Source organism: Pipistrellus hanaki, assembly GCF_964339955.1.
Source record: "Pipistrellus hanaki genome assembly, chromosome: 17".
NCBI lineage: Eukaryota > Metazoa > Chordata > Mammalia > Chiroptera > Vespertilionidae > Pipistrellus > Pipistrellus hanaki.
Window position 1 is genome coordinate 43872752 of NC_140519.1, and position 19405 is coordinate 43892156.

At 42.6% G+C, this 19405-nt stretch overlaps 1 protein-coding gene across 9 annotated transcripts in view; it reads left to right on the top strand.

The window, feature by feature from the left end:
- Nucleotides 1–19405, top strand: part of RUNX1T1 (RUNX1 partner transcriptional co-repressor 1) — a 137856-nt gene that overhangs the window by 86447 nt on the left and 32004 nt on the right. For all 9 annotated transcript variants that reach the window (XM_084864721.1, XM_084864727.1, XM_084864719.1 and 6 more), the window contains exons 3-6: nucleotides 578–819; nucleotides 4543–4632; nucleotides 9294–9475; nucleotides 15754–16004. In XM_084864721.1, coding sequence (XP_084720847.1) covers nucleotides 578–819; nucleotides 4543–4632; nucleotides 9294–9475; nucleotides 15754–16004 — 765 coding nt within the window. The remainder of the gene's footprint in view (nucleotides 1–577; nucleotides 820–4542; nucleotides 4633–9293; nucleotides 9476–15753; nucleotides 16005–19405) is intronic.

Here is a 19405-nt window from a genome sequence, read left to right on the forward strand (position 1 = left end):
AGCCGGCGTGAGCCTGTGAAATGAAAGAGTTTTACAAAAAGAGCTCCAGTAGTTTTTTTGTTTGTTTATTTTGTTTTTAATGTTTTCATTGGTTTCACAGAGGAAGGAAGAGAAACATCAATGATGAGAGAGAATCATTGATCAGCTGCTTCTTGCACGCCCCCTACTGGGGATGGAGCTCATAACCTGGCATGTGCCCTGATGGGGAATTGAACTGTGACCACCTGGTTCATAGTTCAACACTCAACCACTGAGCCACGCCAGCAGGGCTGTATTTATTTTTAACTTTAAATAATTTCTTTTAAAAAAAATTTCAATTACAACATAGGGGATGCAGTCAATAATATTGTATTAACTATGTATGGTGTCAGACGGGCATTCGATTTATTGGGGTGATCATTTGGTAAGTTATATAATGTCTGCTCACTGGGTTCTACACCTGACACGAATGTAATATCGTACCTTGCAGCTTTTAAGAAAATTCACTAGGCCTACAGGGGGAGGAGACTTGGTTGTGGTTTTCTTGTGCATTTGTCTCTACGTTTACCTTTTCTCTCTGATTTTGTGCTCTTGACAGTCACCAATGGCACCAGCCATTCGCCCACAGCCTTGAACGGTGCGCCCTCGCCGCCCAATGGCTTTAGCAACGGGCCTTCCTCCTCCTCCTCCTCCTCTCTGGCCAACCAGCAGCTGCCCCCAGCCTGTGGCGCCAGGCAGCTCAGTAAACTGAAGCGCTTCCTCACCACCCTGCAGCAGTTTGGCAATGACATTTCGCCAGAGATAGGAGAGAGAGTCCGCACCCTCGTCCTAGGACTGGTGGTAAGCAAACGGAAATCGGCCCCTTCCTGGGGTGAGGGAGCGTGTGGGGGGGGATTTCAAAATACCATTTCCTTGCTTATGGGGAATTTTAGTCTAGTGGTTTCTACTGCTAGACGTCGGGTCCGAGTCTGATCATTCTAGAACAGGGTTCTAAATTCTGCACTGTGGGTTGGCCTCCGCCCCCACCATGGTTTCTATTACTCTTTGACTAATGAAGATATGGCTCTATGCACATGTATTGCTAACCTGGCCATAAATGTGTAGTGTGTCTACAGTTCCATATGTACATCCTCTTGGCATGGCTAAGTTTCTTTCAACAAGGACAAAGTGTTTTGGGTATGTGAAAGATTCACTTAATGTAATTCAGTGCTTTTTATTTTTTAACTTAGTTGCTTTGTGGGACTTTTATTAGCCTAGACCAGTGGTCGGCAAACTCATTAAGTCAACAGAGCCAAATATCAACAGTACAGCGATTGAAATTTCTTTGGAGAGCCCAACTTTTTAAAATTAATCTTCTTTTTCTTTTTCTTTTTCTTTTTTTAAATATATTTTATTGATTTTGTACAGATAGGAAGGGAGAGAGATAGAGAGTTAGAAACATCGATGAGAGAGAGTCATCGATCAGCTGCCTCTTGCACACCCCCTACTGGGGATATGCCCGCAACCAAGGTACATGCCCTTGACCGGAATCGAACCCGGGACCCTTCAGTCCCCAAGCCGATGCTCTATCCATTGAGCCAAACCAGTTTCGGCTAAACTTAAACTTCTTCTAACGCCACTTCTTCAAAATAGACTTGCCAGGGCCGTGTATTTTGTGTAAGAGCCACACTCAAGGGGCCAAAGAACCACAGTTTGCCGACCGTGGGCCTAGATAATGAACTAGAATTCATGACAAGTAACATTCTCCTCATATGTGTTTTCATTTTTAGGGCTAATCACATTAAGAATTGTTTATTGTGGTAAGATATATAAAACATACAATTTACTATTCTCAGGATTTCTAACTGTACATACAGTTCAGCGGCATTAAGGGCATTCACTGTTGTGTACCTATCAACACCATTCATCTCCAGAACTTTTTCATCACCCCAGACTGAGCCCGTGTCTGCGTAAAACAAGAACATCCCAGTTTTATCTCCCCTCAACTCCTGCAACCACGAATTGGTTTTTGATTAAAAACCTCTTTTTTTTTGTATAGGTAAAATTACTTAAATGGACAGTTTGAAAGTAGAAGTGTTGATTTAGGCACATTATAGTGTATTCTATACATGATCACTCTAGCCACGAGAACATACATCCTCTTTTAGAGCCCTAACTCACCTTCGCATTTCCATGATTTCATGTACACATGGAGGGTTTCCATTGCGGAAGGTGGTTTTCCCATAGTGAACGGAGAAGTTCTGAATCCGGGCTAATCTGGAACTGAGATTCAGATAATGGGCAGCAGTTTCCTTTTTCATGAAATACATCATTTGTTTTTATTGCGTGGATTTACCAAGGGCAAAGCCATACCAGTTGTGTTCTGTCAGAGAAGTTCCCCAATGAGAAGTCTGGCTGAGAGTCTAAGGCAGTAGACATGCTTCAGATCACGGCCCCTAACGCTGCCAGACATGTTGCAATTCAACTTTTTTTTTTTTTAAGTGTGTGGAACTTTTCAATGTCGTCTCCTCTCCCCTGCACTCGAAGAACAAAAGCTCCCCGTCCCCCACAATCCATCAGCTTCACCTTGTCCCCCTCAGGACAGGAAGGTGAATGTGACAGGAGAATGTCAGCATCCTGCAGTTGCTTCTGTCACTCGCTTATCTTTTCCTTCTCATCCATTCTCACGTTTTGCATAATAGGCTTTTCAACACCTAAGTAAGTTAGACTGAGGGACCACAAAGCAAGTTCACAACAGTAACTGTATTAAGAAAACAATTAAACATTTTTTTTGGCAACTGCTATATAAATTTGATATATATATCTTTAACAAGTGGTTTCCATAACTTTAAACATATAAAAAACTTGGTAGCCTTAAGTAGATTTTTTCCCCACATCTTAAGTGGCATACTTTGAAGATATATCTTATTTATCTGAAATCCATATGGAGATAAGTTAGGGGAAAACATTAATGAATAGTGGTTTGTACATAAGAGCAGTCAGAGAACATTTGTCAAATGAGTGAATGACTAGGTAATGGGTTTTGTTTGGAGCATTGAATACAAGCCGTTTCATTTAAATCTTGGGGCCATCCTTTGAGGTAATGCTTTTTATACACATTTTATCTGTGGGGAAACTGAGGTTTGCAGAAGTAAAATATACATTGTGATAGGCCTACTTGGGTAGTAAATCATAATGAACCTCATTATGCTGTTTATTTAGACAGTTAAGAAAATGTGTAAAACATAACCAAAATGGCTTTTGGGAAAATGAGCCATAGAAACAAAATGAGGGGAAGGGTTTAGTAAAAGGTAAAGAGGCCCAGATATATATATAGTGATGGAAGATGATTTGACTTTGTCTATGTGGGCACACAATGCAGTGTACAGATCTTGCATCTTGAAAATGTACACTTGAACCTATATGATCTTATTAACTAATGTCACCCCAGTATATTTAACTCATTAAAATTTAAAAGAAATTTACTAACTGAAAATAAAGAGGCAAAATAAAAGATTAAAAAAAAAAAAAAGGGCTCCTTACCCTCTATTATTACAGGTTGAAAGCTAGTGTTTATTCCTAGTTTCATGTTAATATGTTTTGAATTTGGGGATATAAAAAGCTTAGGACTTGGTATCCCATAGTTCATCATAACAGGAAAAGGAACTGCACTAAGAAGTGGGGAACACTATTCTAAAGCTGTTGGGTCACAAATACCCTGGGTTTTCAGGCGTGAGGATAATGGAAGGCTTGAAGTTCAGACTAGAGTTTACAGTTGCAATTCTGTCTAGGGACTAAGGAAAAGGAACCAAATACAGTTAATTTACTCAACACCTTTCCAATAGGCTGTTGTCTGTATAATCACCCATCGCAGGACACAAACCCTGAGTATTTGGGGCTTGTTTATATGACATAGGTTAGAGCGAATAGAGTCCTTTTGTAGTCTCTCTTGGGTGGAGCAATCAACATTGCCTCTACGCTAAAGGAAATACCTTTGATAACTGGGGAATTTTTCCACCCTCTCTCAAACTCAATGAATCGGAGAAGGCCCAAATTTTTTCTTTGGTTTCAATAGTGCAGCACACCACCCAACTTAGCTGTTCATTCTGAGCAAAGATGCTTTGGTAGACATGGGATGAATGTGAGATGGAAGGACGGAGAGGAGTATTTCCACCCGCAGTAACACAGACCTGGCCTGCGGGGTGAATTGAGATTCTGACACTTGCCTTTGGTCCACGATGCGATCAGTTGTGCTTTTAAACAAAGAGTTTCCCATAAAGGGTGATATTAAAAGGTTCTGACCAAAGTATGCACATTATTCTCCTTGTTCCATATTTATCGTCTTCCATTTTCAGATGTTATTTTAAAAGGTGGGAGATACAATGAATTATAATACGCAGTATTTTTTATTTATTTATTTATTTTTTTACAATATCAAAGGTATTATATGGAAAATACTGCTTCCTGTATATGTGTCTGCTGGTTATTACAGTGTTTTAACCGTAGTAGCAATGTAGTAATCTGGTTGTTTTTTATTATCTACCAAGAGACAAATGTGTTTATAATACATGTTTTCTTCCACAGAACTCTACTTTGACAATTGAAGAATTTCATTCCAAACTGCAAGAAGCTACTAACTTCCCACTGCGACCTTTCGTCATCCCGTTTTTGAAGGTACTGGACGGCTCACTTGTCTGCAGAGTATTCCAAAGCATATTGTTGTTAAGTCATAACAGTCTTTCATTTTAGGATTTGGGGGGGAAGGGGTCAGAAACTTACGGGTGCTTTTACCTGAATATTTATGGTTTCCTGATCATTTCTGAAGCAGTCTTAAAATGATTATCCAGAGTGTGTTGCATAGTTAAGTTGGGAGAAGAATGGAGAAATCTTGAATAAAGGTTTTGTTTGTTTGTTTGTTTTTGGTCCTTTGGGTTATATTTTACGTTTTGCTTGTCGTTAGAATGAACATGAGATTGGTTCTTTCTTTTTAGTTTTTCAGAGTTTTTAAAATCCGTCTAGTTTATTTTCGCAACAACCTAATACAATAGGAAGAGCAGACACTCACCCGCCTTTGCCAGTGGAGAAACTGGGAGGCAGTGAGGTGCAGGGTTCTGTCTGTCTGAGATGGTTTGAGGTGTGATTTAGAAACCGTACTTAATCCTCGGTTCCATGATCCTCACCTTCTCCAACTACTGCCTCTCCGATAAAGCACCTGAAAAACACAAAGAGAGTTCACAAGAGAAGGAAGGGACATTTTTATTCGGGACAGCAGGTCGTTCCTTCACTGATTGATACTAAAAGCCATAACCGGTTTGGCTCAGTGGATAGAGCTTCAGCCTGTGGACTGAAGGGTCACAGGTTCGATTCCGGGCAAGGGCATGTACCTTGGTTGCGGGCACATCCCCAGTGGGTGGTGTGCAAAAGGCAGCTGATTGATGTCTCTCTCTCATCAATGTTTCTAGCTCTCTCTCCCTCTCCCTTCCTCTCTGTAAAAAAAAAAAATAATAATTAATTAAAAATATATATATATATAAAAGAATTGACAGTTTTGATAGAAAAAAAAACAAATTTTTGATAGAAAAGCAAATAATGTCCACCGCTCAGGCTGGTGGGTTGTCCGTGAATACCACGTGGAGGAACAAACCCATTTTTATCCTCACCGTGGGCTTTGCAGATGGATTAAATGAGAAAGACTCATTTGCCGTCTTCACCTTTAAAGGTCATTTTCCAAACGAGATCCAAGGATCCTGCTTTGCCTTCCTCTTTGCTGTGAAGTTTCATCTTTTTTTTTTTTTTAGTCAGACACATAAGGTTCTGAAAAGCTGTCAGACTGAGCCCACATTCAGAACTTTATGGAGGACAAGTCTCTCCTGCTATTATTCTAGTTGAAGTGAAATGAGATAGTCCTGTTCTGAGAATATCGACAAATCATTCAATTGTATCTTTTTAAATGGAAACCCAGATTTCCATCATGTTATTTTCCTTCTTTTCTATATTCTGTACGTAAGGTGACAGGTATGTTGTGTCAGTATTTCCCTACAAAATGGCTCTGACTATAATCATGTATTCTCAAAAGCACATTGTCTTCTGAACGTGTCCATTGAGTCTAGAACCTCTGGTTTTCTAAGAGAGTTGCTTTCTGTAAAGATTTCATCATAGGAATTCCATTTCCTGTGAAAATACCCCTCGTTTCATTGCTTGCAAGAAACTAGGGAAAGAAAAGGGGGGTGGGGGAAGGGCTCTTTCCAGGGTCAAGTTGGCAGCCAAAAAAAAAAATTTTTTTTTAAAGCATACAAGGCCACTTCCATGTTCTTCTCTCACTGCGGCACACCATATGGTTACCATATCATTTAGTTGGGATCACTGGAATCAAAGATAAAACTTTTTTTTTTCTCTCTAATTTTAGTGCTTTTTCTCAAAGGAGACATTAATGACAAAAACCATATGGTTGTGGGAACTCGGGCCTTAATAAGTGCATTCAAACATTGCTCTAACAATATGCATTAAAGTCTTGTTTTCATTAAGCTAATGTAACCCTCAGACCCTCGATTCCATTTTGCATTTATGGAGAAACATTTACTGGAAAGATATTAGACACCATTCTAATTACCTAATCTGGCACCAGAATTAGAGCAAGCAGAATTGCTTTGTATTACCATATTTTTTAAATTGGAAGAAGATGTTTATGGAACCACTAAATTAAGCCGAGCGCCACGTGAAAGCCTCTTGTCTTGTGCCATCCATACATTTGAATCTGAAACTGGAGGCATGCGTGTTTACTATTAATCACCCCATTGTGTGACAGGGATTGTATTAAACATGAAGTTAGGGATCCCACCAAAATATAGATGAAAGAAAACCTTTTTTTTTTTCCCCTTAGTGAAAACAGTCCTAGATACAGCTTCGCTTCTTCTAAGCCTCTCCCCTTGTAGACACCCGTTAAGTATACGTATGCTTTAACCATATCCACCCTTTAACCGTCTCCTTTGCAAAAACGTATTTGAGTCTGCAACTAAAAAGTCATTATCTCTAACACGTAGCCAAAGAAAGGTGCATTTTATAACTTGTCTTCGGGATTGCTGTTTTGTGTGTGTCTTCAAATCAACTTTGGTCCTGAATATCTTAAGGCCGTTTCTGGACCGGAGCCCGGGAATGCTTTGCCAGAACACATCTGCACACAAGATGTCCAGCCGGGGAGTCAGCCCTCCTGATTATCATTCAGGAATTTGTCTCTCGGAGCTGGCGGGACTCTGTTGGCCTGCTTGCTTCAATAGTGCTGGCATGCCTGACAGAAGGAATCTGACAGAGCCTGGCGCTGTGCTCCCAGCCCATTCTAGCTCATACAGCATGGCCACGGTCTTGTTTGTGGTGTACATGGGAGGTGGGGGTTATGATATATCCCAGGTGCCTTCTCTTGATAAGAATGCTGAAGATAAGATGAAGAAGGTCATGGGACAGTGGTGCTCCCTCTCCCCTAGGTCTCCCCCCACTCCCCCACCCCATCATTCTGAATCTCACACTATGTTAATGGAGTACTGGAGATACTATTTGTGTGTGTGTGTGTGTGTGTGTGTGTGTGTGTTTGTTTGTTTTTGTGTATGTTTTGTCTCCTCCTTTATTAAATCATTATTAAAAAAAAATCTTTGGAATCCTTTGAAACAACCAGGACTAGAGAGGTTTGCAGTATATTGTTTGGGACAATTTTTCAATCTTATCCATAGACTTCAGAGAGATTCTTAAAACGTTGTAAACGTTCAGGTGGCATTGCTATTTTATTACCTATGGATGGCACCCAGTGTCTGAGATCTGCCTTCCCTAAGGAGGAAATGGAGCTTAAAAAATATTTGAAAATGTATTTGTTACCCACATGACCCTAGACTAACTTCAAATGGTTTATTTTTAGCATCTTGCTATAGCATGTGGTATGTGCTTATCTTAGCAAATATCCGAGTATTTTAATACCTTGCTCAAAAACACACTTGGGCATTCTTATGAGATGGATCCTTGGTTAATACCCCAGGGAATGGACTGAGTTTCAAGTCCAGCCCTAGTGCTTGTCCCTGCTAGTCTAGCCGAGGGCCCAAGGAGGAAGGCAGCTGGCCCCTCCTGTGTTCAGAAATGCTTTTCAACCCGATGGGTTAATTAATATGCATGGCATCAGGTTAATTAATATGCATGGCATTGTATTCCTACCAATAAGATCGTGGGTGGCAAAGAGGTTGAAGTTATGGGTCTTCCCTTGAACTTGGAGAGGTAAGTGTTGTTCTTCACTCTGCCGCCTATTCACTCTGTTCCCCCTGCCTCCCTCCAAGGAGAATAAAAATAAAAGAGTGAGAGAAGAAAAAAACACACCAAAACCCCCCCCCCAAAAAAAAACCACAACAGCAACCTGAATTTATAATGTCAGAGCAAGTTTACTCCTTAGAGTAAAATTCTGTTTCCATCTGAACAGTTCACTGTGTGGAATGGTCTCCTTCCCTTCTGTTACATTGGAGATCGCCAGGATTCTGTGTCCACAGACACGTTCTGGGAGTCTTTTCCCAAGTGCTGGGCTCGGTGAGGACGGAGCCTCATGGGCACACGAGAGTTCTCCTATTAACCACTCCTCTATGCTGCTTTGTGCATGAATTCCACCCGGAATATCTGACCACACTCAGGGCATTTCTTAAATGTACGAACCTGACAATCACTAAATATAATTTCTATATTCACCTCTATTTTTAAAAAAATTATTATTATTATTAAAATATATTTTATCGATTTTTTTACAGAGAGGAAGGTAGAGGGATAGAGAGTTAGAAACATCGATGAGAGAGAAACATCGATCAGCTGCCTCTTGCACACCCCCTACAGGGGATGTGCCGGCAACCAAGGTACATGCCCTTGACTGGAATCGAATCTGGGACCTTTCAGTCTGCAGGCCGACGCTCTATCCACTGAGCCAAAACCAGTTAGGGCTAATTATTATTATTTGAAGCTCCTAGTCGACCAGAGATGTTTCATAGGATGAGCCTGTTTTGCCCAGACAAGTTACTAGATACACAAATGAAGTGTGTATGTATTTCATGAGGAATAAACAAAAATTGCTGATGGATGGAGCCAGAACTTTATATCCCAGGGAGCTTATAGTAGATACAGATCTGATATAACATGTGCCAATCCCAGTGCTCCCCGTGGTGAGGTGAGGTGAGGTGAGGTGAGGTGGCTCCCTCAGGTCAGGCACCTCATGCTCAGGGCTGTCCAGGTGAGGGAGCCGCTGACACTGGGGCCCAGCACTGAGATCCTGGGAATCAAACCTGCTACCTTCATCCCCCCCACCCCCCCACCCCCTGCAGGCGAACCTGCCGCTGCTGCAGCGAGAGCTTCTGCACTGCGCCAGGCTGGCCAAGCAGAACCCGGCCCAGTACCTCGCCCAGCACGAGCAGCTGCTCCTGGACGCCAGCACCACCTCCCCCGTGGACTCCTCCGAGCTGCTCCTCGACGTGAACGAGAACGGGAAGAGGCGGACGCCAGACAGGTGAGGGGCGGCGTGGCGGGCCGGCCCGGCCTTGGCCTTGGCCCGGTGCCCTTGGGACACAGACCTGCGGGACTGGATGTCTAGGCCGCTCGCCTGCACCTGCTGCAAACTAGCCACAAGCTGAAGGTCCCTCTCGGGGGCCTCGCTCTGGCCTGGCAGGTTGCAGAGGGATGACTCTCCGGCCAGTGCCAGGCTTTTGTGACGGCTCATCTCTGTTGCTTGTAACAAAGTTCAAGGTGAAGGCCCTGGCCAGGCAGCTCCCTCAAGTGGTGAGAACATCGTCCCGATACGCCAAGGTTGTGGTTTGATCCCCAGTCAGGCCACATACAAGAATCAACCAATGGATGCATTCATAAGTGGAACGATAAACCTCTCTCTCTCTCTTCCCAATACCCCCCTCTGTCTTCCTCTCTCCTTTCTTCCCTTTCTAAAAAGGAAATAAATAAAAAATTCTTTACAATTAAATAAAGTGAAAGGTAAAGATGAATCATATTTAAATATGCTAACTGCCACTAACGGTTCTTAGACACACAGTATTAAAATTGTCACTTAAAAATATAATTCTTTTTTTTTTTTTTCTCTAATCCTCACCCGACGATATTTTTCCATTGATCTTTTAGAGAGAGTGGAAGAGAGGGGGAAAGACAGAGGAATACCAATATGAGAGAAACACTTTGATTGGTTGCCTCCTGCCCGCGCCTGATTAGGGCCCGGGCTGGGGAGGAGCCTGCTAATGAGGCATGTGCCCTTGACCGGAATCGAACCCGGGACCCTTCAGTTCCCGGGCCGATGCTCTATCCACTGAGCCAAACTGGCTAGGGCACACAGAATGTTATTAAAAGCAAACCAGGTTATATACAGTTACTATCATTTTTATGCTATAATCTCTGGAATTTCTCTCCTCTTGACATAGGCCCTCCCTCTTCATAGTGTAAATTCCTGAAGCAAAGGTTAAACACTGGTTTACTTCTGACATACTTAGACACACCTTCTCATGTGACCTACCAACAGTGCTCCTTTTTATTTTTATTTTTGCAAGTCATCTTTCCTCGGCCACACGTAAGCATTTAGTCCCTTAGCTTTTAAAGAGAACTACCTAATCCAGGTGTCTGCATGGCACAACCTGAAAACCAAGAAGGATGGGCGCTTCCCCTGTGCATTCTGTCTGATCCCGTCCACCCTGCAGGAAGGCAGCACTGGGCGCAGGGCTGAGCTGAGGAAAAAGCGGGTGCACCTCCATTTCTTCCAGAACGCTGTAGGAAAAGAATCGGGGGGAGACCGGGTGGAAAACTGGGGAGAAAAAACATTTGCCTTAGTGGAAGAGAGGGTACCAGGGAAAGGTTTGGATAGCTGTGAGAAATGTAAAACTCATCCTCTCAGCAAAATTGGAAACGGACACCATGCATTCTATTGTAGAAACCTTAGCTGCTAGCAGTGGTTCTCAACCTTCCTAATGCCGTGACCCTTTTATGCAGCTCCTCATGTTGTGGTGACCCCCAACCATAAAATTATTTTCATTGCTACTTCGTCACTGTCATTTTGCTGCTGTTATGAATCATAGTGTAAATATCTGTGTTTTCCGAGGGTCTCAGGCTCTACAGCAGCAGTTCCCACAGGGTGAGAACCGCTAGCCAGGTCGCCTAAGACCATCGGAAAACACAGATATTTACATTACGATTCACGACAGCAGCAAAATGACAGTGATGAAGTAGCAACGAAAATAATGTTATGGTTGGGGGTCACCACAGCATGAGGAGCTGTATTAAAGGGCCGCGGCATTAAGAAGGTTGAGGACCACTGTGCTAAGGAGCCATAAGAGGCAGCCTGAACACCTTTTCCTTCATTTCTCTACATTCCCACCCATTGCCCCATGGGTTCGTTTCCACGATTTCCACGGGAAAGTCTTGTGCCTTTAGCCGTCCCTCAGGTGGTGCTGAGGTCAGCCCCGAAGGACGTGCTGACATCACATGGAAACGTCACGTTAGTGTGCTGTAGCCATGTATGTGCATGCATGCTTGCCGTCACTGCGGTAGGACTGACTCTCGGAGAGCCTTCAGCGTCATTCTCCCTGGGGTGACTCACCCATAAAATTAGCGGCTAAAGCGGGAAGGAACAAGATTGCTCTTGGGATGGAGCTTCGTGTTCCTGTGGAAGCCCAAAAGCTGTGTTGCTACAGAAAGGTGGCGAGTGGATTCCCTTAGCGTTAGGAGGGAGGGGGATGAGAGCAGGTTGTGTAAATACACTTGCCTCTTGTGGGGATCCAATCAGAGCCAAGAAAATAGGGGCCCCCCTCGCCTGTCTCTGCCTGTGTTCCCTGCATCCTGTCTGCACATGCATGTTCCTCTCCTCCCGTTGTGTGTCTGCGCCTCCGGGCCCGCAGGAGAGGCCGGAGCCGTCTGACAGCGGAGGCCTTTTTGTTTCCCTGAATGTTGTGCGGCTGCATATGGTCTGACATGGATGAGCAGCCACGCCGAGATGCTGGAGTCTATTAAACTGGCTCATTAAAAAGATCAATCTGTTTCTGTAATAACACAGGGAGCCATCCGTCACCGGGAGAGGGAAAGACTGACACCTGAGGAGAAAGCACATCCCGGCAATGTGTCCGTGACACGCCACGAACAAAAGAGCACTCTGCGTTTTGTTTACAACTTTGGGGGCTTACGTTTTGTGATAATTGCAGGCTTAATCTGCTGAACAGTTGTCACATGTGGTAGGGATGGCGTTTTGGCAAATTTAACTTTTTACGCTCCTCAACTATGACTGTCACTGGTTATATCTCTTTTTTTTTAAGCATTATTATTATTTACAGAGAAATGAAGACTCTGGGGAACCCTACAAAATCAATATTTCTCCTGTATGGAGCAGTGACATTTATTCTACTTTCTTTTCTTTCATATATATATATATTATTGATTTCAGAGAGGAAGGAAAGAGAGAGATAGAAACATCAATGATGGGATTCATTGATCGGCTGCCTCCTGCATGCCCCCTACTGGGGATTGAGCCCATAACCCAGGCATGGGCCCTTGACCAGGAATCGAACCGTGACCCCCTGGTTCATAGGTCGATGCTCAACTACTGAGCCATGCCAGCGGGGCAGAAGGCCATCATTTTGAACCCATGTCCATTGAATATATCACATTTGCCAACACAGTACACACCAGCTAAAACTACTAGGTTCATTTTTTTCCCCCTGTAAAATGAATGATGTTTCAATATTTTTATATTTATGAAGAAAAAAGGTAAATAGGTACACTTTACAAGGGATTGCAAGATTAACTGACTATGAATAAGAGACTAGAAGTTAAAAATTAAATCTGTTATCTATAACATTCAGTTTTGTAGGAAAAATATGTTTAACTTTATATTCATATATTGTGGTTTTGTGTCAGATCTTTTATGCATATTTAACTTTCAAGGACTAATCATCCATGTAGAAATGAATTTTTAAAAAATACCCCCAGAAGGAGGGCATATATGGGGGGGTGGGCAATGGTATATGTACACAGATAATAATTTAATTAAAAAAATTAAATAAATAAATAAAAATACCCCCAGTTATGAAGGATTCTAGTAAAACACTATTAAGTTGCTTTACATGATGCGATAACATGGTTTGCAGAGGACATTTGGTCTCTCCATACTGGTCTCAGCATGGACATGCTAGCCTAACTATGCTGAATATATATATATATATGCACATTCAGAAAGGGAGAGGGAGAGAGAGAGATAGAAACATCAGTGATGAGAGAATCATTGATCGACTGCCTTCAGCACACCCCTAGTGGGGCTCGAATCTAATCCACAATCCAGATATGTGCCCGGACTGAGAATCGAACCATGACCTCCTAGTTCACAGGTCAACGCTCAACCACTGAGCCACATCAGCCGGGCACTGCCAAATACTCTTCATAACTTCATGCCATAATTCTAGTCATGCTTCACAGGCTAACTCAGACAATATCTACTGTTTAATACAGGCTTCCCAATCATAAATGGTTACTATTCACTGAGACTTTAAGATGTGCCCCACCTTGTGTTAACTAATTTACATGCTAACACATGCACTTACTGCCTAACAGCCCTATTGCATAGATTCAGGCAAGTAGGGCAATGTGTAGGCACAGATGGGATTCTAACCCTAGATTCTCTTCCTGGATTGCCCATGCTCATAACGAGGACTCTACACTATCAGCTTGAAGTTTTGAATGCTAAATATGTGCTAAGCTCTTTATGTAGATTCTTTCAGGGAGTCCTCTCAGTAACTCTGAGGTCATCATCCCCATTTTGTGGATGGAAACACTGAGGCTCAGAGAGGTCAAGTTCATATGTCCAACCAATAGCAGAGCCAAAATTTGAACCAACTCCATAGACCCTGCTCTTTCAAGTGCCCATTCTGGAGTGATTTTTTCCTCACTCTACTCATCCATATTACTTGGGTACGATGTTTATGGTACCTGCCAAGTGCAGGTCCGGTGTGAAAATACAGAAGTCATGTCTCCAGCTGAATTGTCTTCACGGTAAAGATTTATTGCCAGTTCACTTCCACAAAGAATGTTTGTCTGCTATTAAATGATAATTTTATGTATTAATAGGATGCTGGGGGATTACCTCTTGATTATCTTTGTATGCCCACTAAAGCTCCGGAGAGTGGATATGTACACCCACTCACAAAACAACAACAAAAACCCTACTCCTTGAATCAATAAATCATTAAAGTTAAACTTAATGTAGTCACTTTCCCTATCATTGATTGATTTCAGAGCGGAAGGGAGAGGGAGAGAGAAATGGAAACACCAATGAGAAAATCATTTATCGCTGCCTCCCGCACGCCCCCTACTGGGGATTGAGCCCTCAACCCGGGCTTGTGCCCTTGACTGGAATCAAATCCCAGACCCTTCAGTCCACAGGCTGAGGCTCTGCCCACTAGAGCCATCTAGAGCCAGCACCATGACATTTAAAGGTAAATATAGGAAAATGGAATTAAAGAGGTGTCAAACTAGAAGGGACCTCAGAAATCATCTAGTCCAGTGGTTTTCAAACTTGATTTTAGAGGCAGACTTTTTCCTTAAAAATAATTTGAACAATAAAGATAAAAAAATAAACTGAAATGAAACCTTAAGTGGAACCTACATTTCTAAAAAACAGATAAGAAGTGGGTTCCTCTGGCCCTTTAAATCTTGACTGTTTGCGGGAAAAGCTCTTCATTGCCTGCAGAATCCCTTAAGTGCCTCCGGTGGCACAGTTTGAAAACCACTGACTTAGTCCCACCCTTTCATTTTACAGATGAGCAAACTGAGGTCCAGAGAGGTTAAGTGGCTTGCCCAAGGTCACACAGCTAGTCGTGGAAGAGCCAGGACTAGATCTCATAGCTCATGATTCCCTGTCCAGAGCTCTTTCCATTACACCACACTGCCCGTAAGGTAGGTGATGTGCTAGCATTATGTTCCTAGCTACTAATAGTCTGCAACTTTAAAATAAGGGGGCTTGCCTAAATTCTCTTTAGTCGCAGCTAGCTCTGTGTGACCGCCGATTGATGCCCAGGTGACCCCAGGCAATAGGAGAGTGCCAGACATTGCATTGCATTATTGTGTTAGCTCATTTAGTCAGCAGTTTCCCACAGAGCTGTCTGTGATGACCGGAATGTTCTCTGTCCGTGCAGTCCCCATCTGTAGCTGTAGCCCCAGGTTGTGACTGAGCACCGGAAATATGGCCCCTGTTCCTGAAGACCTGAATTGTAAACTTTGATGTTCATTAACTTACATTGAAATTTCAGGAGACACATGTGGCTACTGCATTGGGCAACACACTGTTAGGTGTTCTGTGATATGAAAGTTAGCCAGGTTGGATGCAATTCTTCAGTAGGTGTCTAACTTGAAGAAGTCATCAGGAGAATGATGTCTAACTTGAACCTTCACTAGATGCAATGTCTTAGGGTAATATGTTAGGAATCACCTACTCTCTTTTGAATAGAAATGTTATCTACGGAGTGAGATTGGGATCTCCTTTTATTCATGACCCTACACATGTATGAGCCTCAAATGGAAATATATTTCCTAAGAGATGTTTGAGAATTGAACCATTTTCTCCTGTGGGCAGTTCGGTGATCATGTAGACCTCAGCATGGGTTTCAACGAATTACCAGCCAGTGGTCTGAGTTTACAAAGTTTCTGGCCAATACTTTATATTGCAAGCTCAACTGCGAGTGTTTGAATGATGCTGGTTTCTGAATATATCATGAAGCAAAATCTTTTTCTCCTTCCTCCCCGCCCCCGCAGAACCAAAGAAAATGGCTTTGACAGAGAGCCTTTGCACTCAGAACATCCAAGCAAGCGACCATGCACGATTAGCCCCGGCCAGCGGTACAGTCCAAATAACGGCTTATCCTACCAGCCCAACGGCCTGCCTCACCCCACCCCACCTCCACCTCAGCATTACCGTTTGGATGATATGGCCATCGCCCACCACTACAGGGACTCCTACCGACACCCCAGCCACAGGGACCTCAGGGACAGAAACAGACCTTTGGGTAAGACAGAACGATTTGTTCGCTTCTTATGGAATTGGGTGTATGTCTCTGACTTAAACCAATGTGCTTTGAGGAATGAATGATTTGGTGCCTTTTTTTTTTTTTTTTAACTTGAAACTGCCAGTGAATACATTTAGTATTGAGATTTTGTGTCAAAGATTTGTCATTCCAGAGATGGAATGAGTTTGGATAAATATGTGTTCCCTTTACCTCCATTCGTTCTTTGAATAAGACCATGGGAAACGAAGCTGGTAGGAGACATTGCCTTCTAAAGAGCAAGTGAATAGCATGAAAAAGGAGAGGGAAGATGAACAAGGTGGGTTTTGATGCATGATCAGTGGTTGAGGTGCAGGTATTATCAGAGCACTCACTGTTCCTGGAGTTCCCGCAATTCTTCTTCTTATTCTTTTTAAAAAGTCTTCATTGTTGAAAGTATTACCTTTGTCCCCCTTTTGGCTCCTTTAGCCATGCTATCCTGCACTGGCCCCCTGCACCAGGCCTTCCCCACACTGCTGTCTGTGTCCATGGATTATGCATAGACGTGTACAAATTCTTTGGCTGAATTCTTCTCATCCACCCATCCCACCTCCCCTCTGAGATTTGACAGCCCGTTCCATGCTTCTCTGTCTCTGGATCAGTTTATTTTGTTCATTAGATTCCAGTGATTCTTAATTGTTGGCAAGTCAAGCTATTTATAAACTGACGGAGGGCGGTAGTCAACCCTCTCTTTTTCCATCTTCTGTATCCAGGCCACCCACCCACAGGACTTCTCTTGACCTCACAGCTAGTTGCTGACTGATTTTCCTGATGTGGGTGATTGGTTGGGCAAGGATGCTGGAAGCAGGGAGGGAGGAAGTCCAAGTGGAAAACCAGAGCGTAGGCCTGAGGATGCAGAGCTCGGGGAGTGCAGCCGGTGACTGAACGCCTGAGTAGTCGGGACAGTGATTTCAGCCCCAGGCAAAGGTGGCCCGGTGAGCAGCAGTGTACAGTAGATGTATAACTAGGTTACTAGCCAGTGGGGACTGCCATATATAAGTTCTGTTTGCCTTTCCATAGACAGCCCTCTAAATGTTTAGAAGCAGTAGGGTACGGTGAGGGGCAATTAAGGCCCAGGTTGTGAGATAGCAGAGTAATAGTTCTGCTTTCCTGCAATAGTCACCTCTGCACTCATACTGTGTCAGCAGAAGGGCTAAGCATATAATGTGTGCTTTCTTTTTTTATTTTTATTGATTTTTTACAGAGAGGAAGAGAGAGGGATAGAGAGTTAGAAACATCGATCAGCTGCCTCCTGCACAGCCCCTACTGGGGATGGAGCCCGCAACCAAGGTACATGCCCTTGACTGGAATCGAACCTGGGACCCTTCAGTGTGCAGGCCAACGCTCTATCCACTGAGCCGAACCGGTTTCGGCAATGTGTGCTTTCTTCATAGCCAATCTAAGGTTCTCTCAGTACCATTTCTGAAGAACTCTCAAAAGTGGTTATGTTATTTCTCAGGCAGAGTTGCTATTTTGACCCCGAAATAAAATGAGATAACAACCGCCTCCATGCAAAAGCCTGGCCATTTGTCTCTAACTCAATGCCCCAGACACCTGATTGCTCATTTTCAAGTAGAAGTGGAGTCACCAGGTCATTGTAAGGGCAATTCAAGAGATCCGCCTTTGCAGGTGCTAGCAAATGGCCCATTTCTTCAGTTAGCAAATGCTATTTTATGAAATATTAGTTCTAGTGCACCATTAAGTTACCATCAAGGAGGTAATTACACTTATGTGCAATGATTATGTTTTCTTCCAGTAATGTTAAAAATCCCTTTATGAATTGCATCTATTGGTTTTATGTAATTCTTTTCAGACCATGATTCTTATTTTAAAATTATATTAGCTTCTAAGATTAATAGTACTAATATCTATAATATGCGCAGCTATTTAATCATCCTTAAAATCTGGCAGAGTTTGGTATGTGTTAAAATAAAATTAAATCTTGGTGTGTGCGAGAGAAATTATGGTGTTAATACCAGGCTGCCCTTTTGAAAATATAAAAATTGTCAAAAGCCTGGCTGGGTGGCTCAGTTGATTGGCTCATCGTCCTATACACCAAAATGCTGTGGCATGGATTCCCAGTCAGGGCGCAAACCTAGATTGTGGGTTTGGTCTCCAGTCAGGGCGCGTCCGGGAGGCAACCAGTCGATGATTCTCTCTCACATTGATGTCATACTCCCTTCAACGCCCCCACTCTCCCTCTTCCTTTCTCCCTCTATTCTTCTCTCCCTTCTTCTCTTTTCCTTTCTCTTCCTCTCCCTCTCTCAAATCAATAAACATAACTTCAGGTGAAGATAAAAAAAATTGTCATTAAGTTATACTTAGCCTGATAGGATTTATAAATGCCTCTTATATGTAGGGACATATACTCTTTAGAATCCTTTGATAAAATAACATTATCAGCTGCACTAGTTATAAATAAGCTTAGAGTTTTAGCCTAGTTAGCTAAAACCTCCTAAAGAATAAGAATCGCTTAAGACTCAACATTAATGTCAAACTTCCCACAAATGAACATGTGCTCCTTAATGCGGATGACATCTCCCTGGTATTATGAATATAAATAAAAAATTGTGTGCTGATGATAAATTAAGCATCTGAAATAGAGAAATGAAATAATGGGAAGTTTTTACATTATTTAATTTGAGTTATGTTATGTTTTCTTTTTAAAGACTTGATGCTAGCAAATGACCTTCAGAGTTCAAAAGCAGCAAATGAGTCCTACATTTTTTCGCCAAGTACTTGGGCTCAAACATGCACTTGCATTTAAAAAAAAAAAATGGTATAAAGCTTAATACTTTTCCACAAATCTTGGGATCTCGTTAGCCACAGACGCCCTGTTTCACTTTATTATTATCATGCCACGTGTTGGAACTTGTATTGTTACTTACTTCTGTAGTCAGCTGAATTTCGAAACTTCCGAAATCTCTGGAGTTCTTGGTTCTTAAAGGTCTCCGTTGTGAGAGTCGGTGCTACTTTTGTGCCTCCACCCTCTCTCGTTCTCTTCTGTGACGGTTCATTTCAGCTGCAATGCTGTTCCTTTAAAACACTGGCAACCAATAGTCAACAAAAATCACACATTTGCAAACATTTCAACTTAAGATAGTCACAACAAGCAGCGACAACTAAATGCCACTTTCCCCCAGCATATTTGCAGTTCTACAGTTTTACCAATAGGTGGCATTGACAATTTTAACTTTTAAAATATATCTCAGGGTATGCTCTCCTTGGGCAGGAATGATGCAGAGGGTTTTATATTTAGCTTTGTAGTTAGTCTGAGAAAAGGTTGCCATACGTTTGTTCATTGTTCACGGTTGATATATGCTCCTATTTTATGGTTGGCTGAGAACAGGCATGTGATTTTCCCC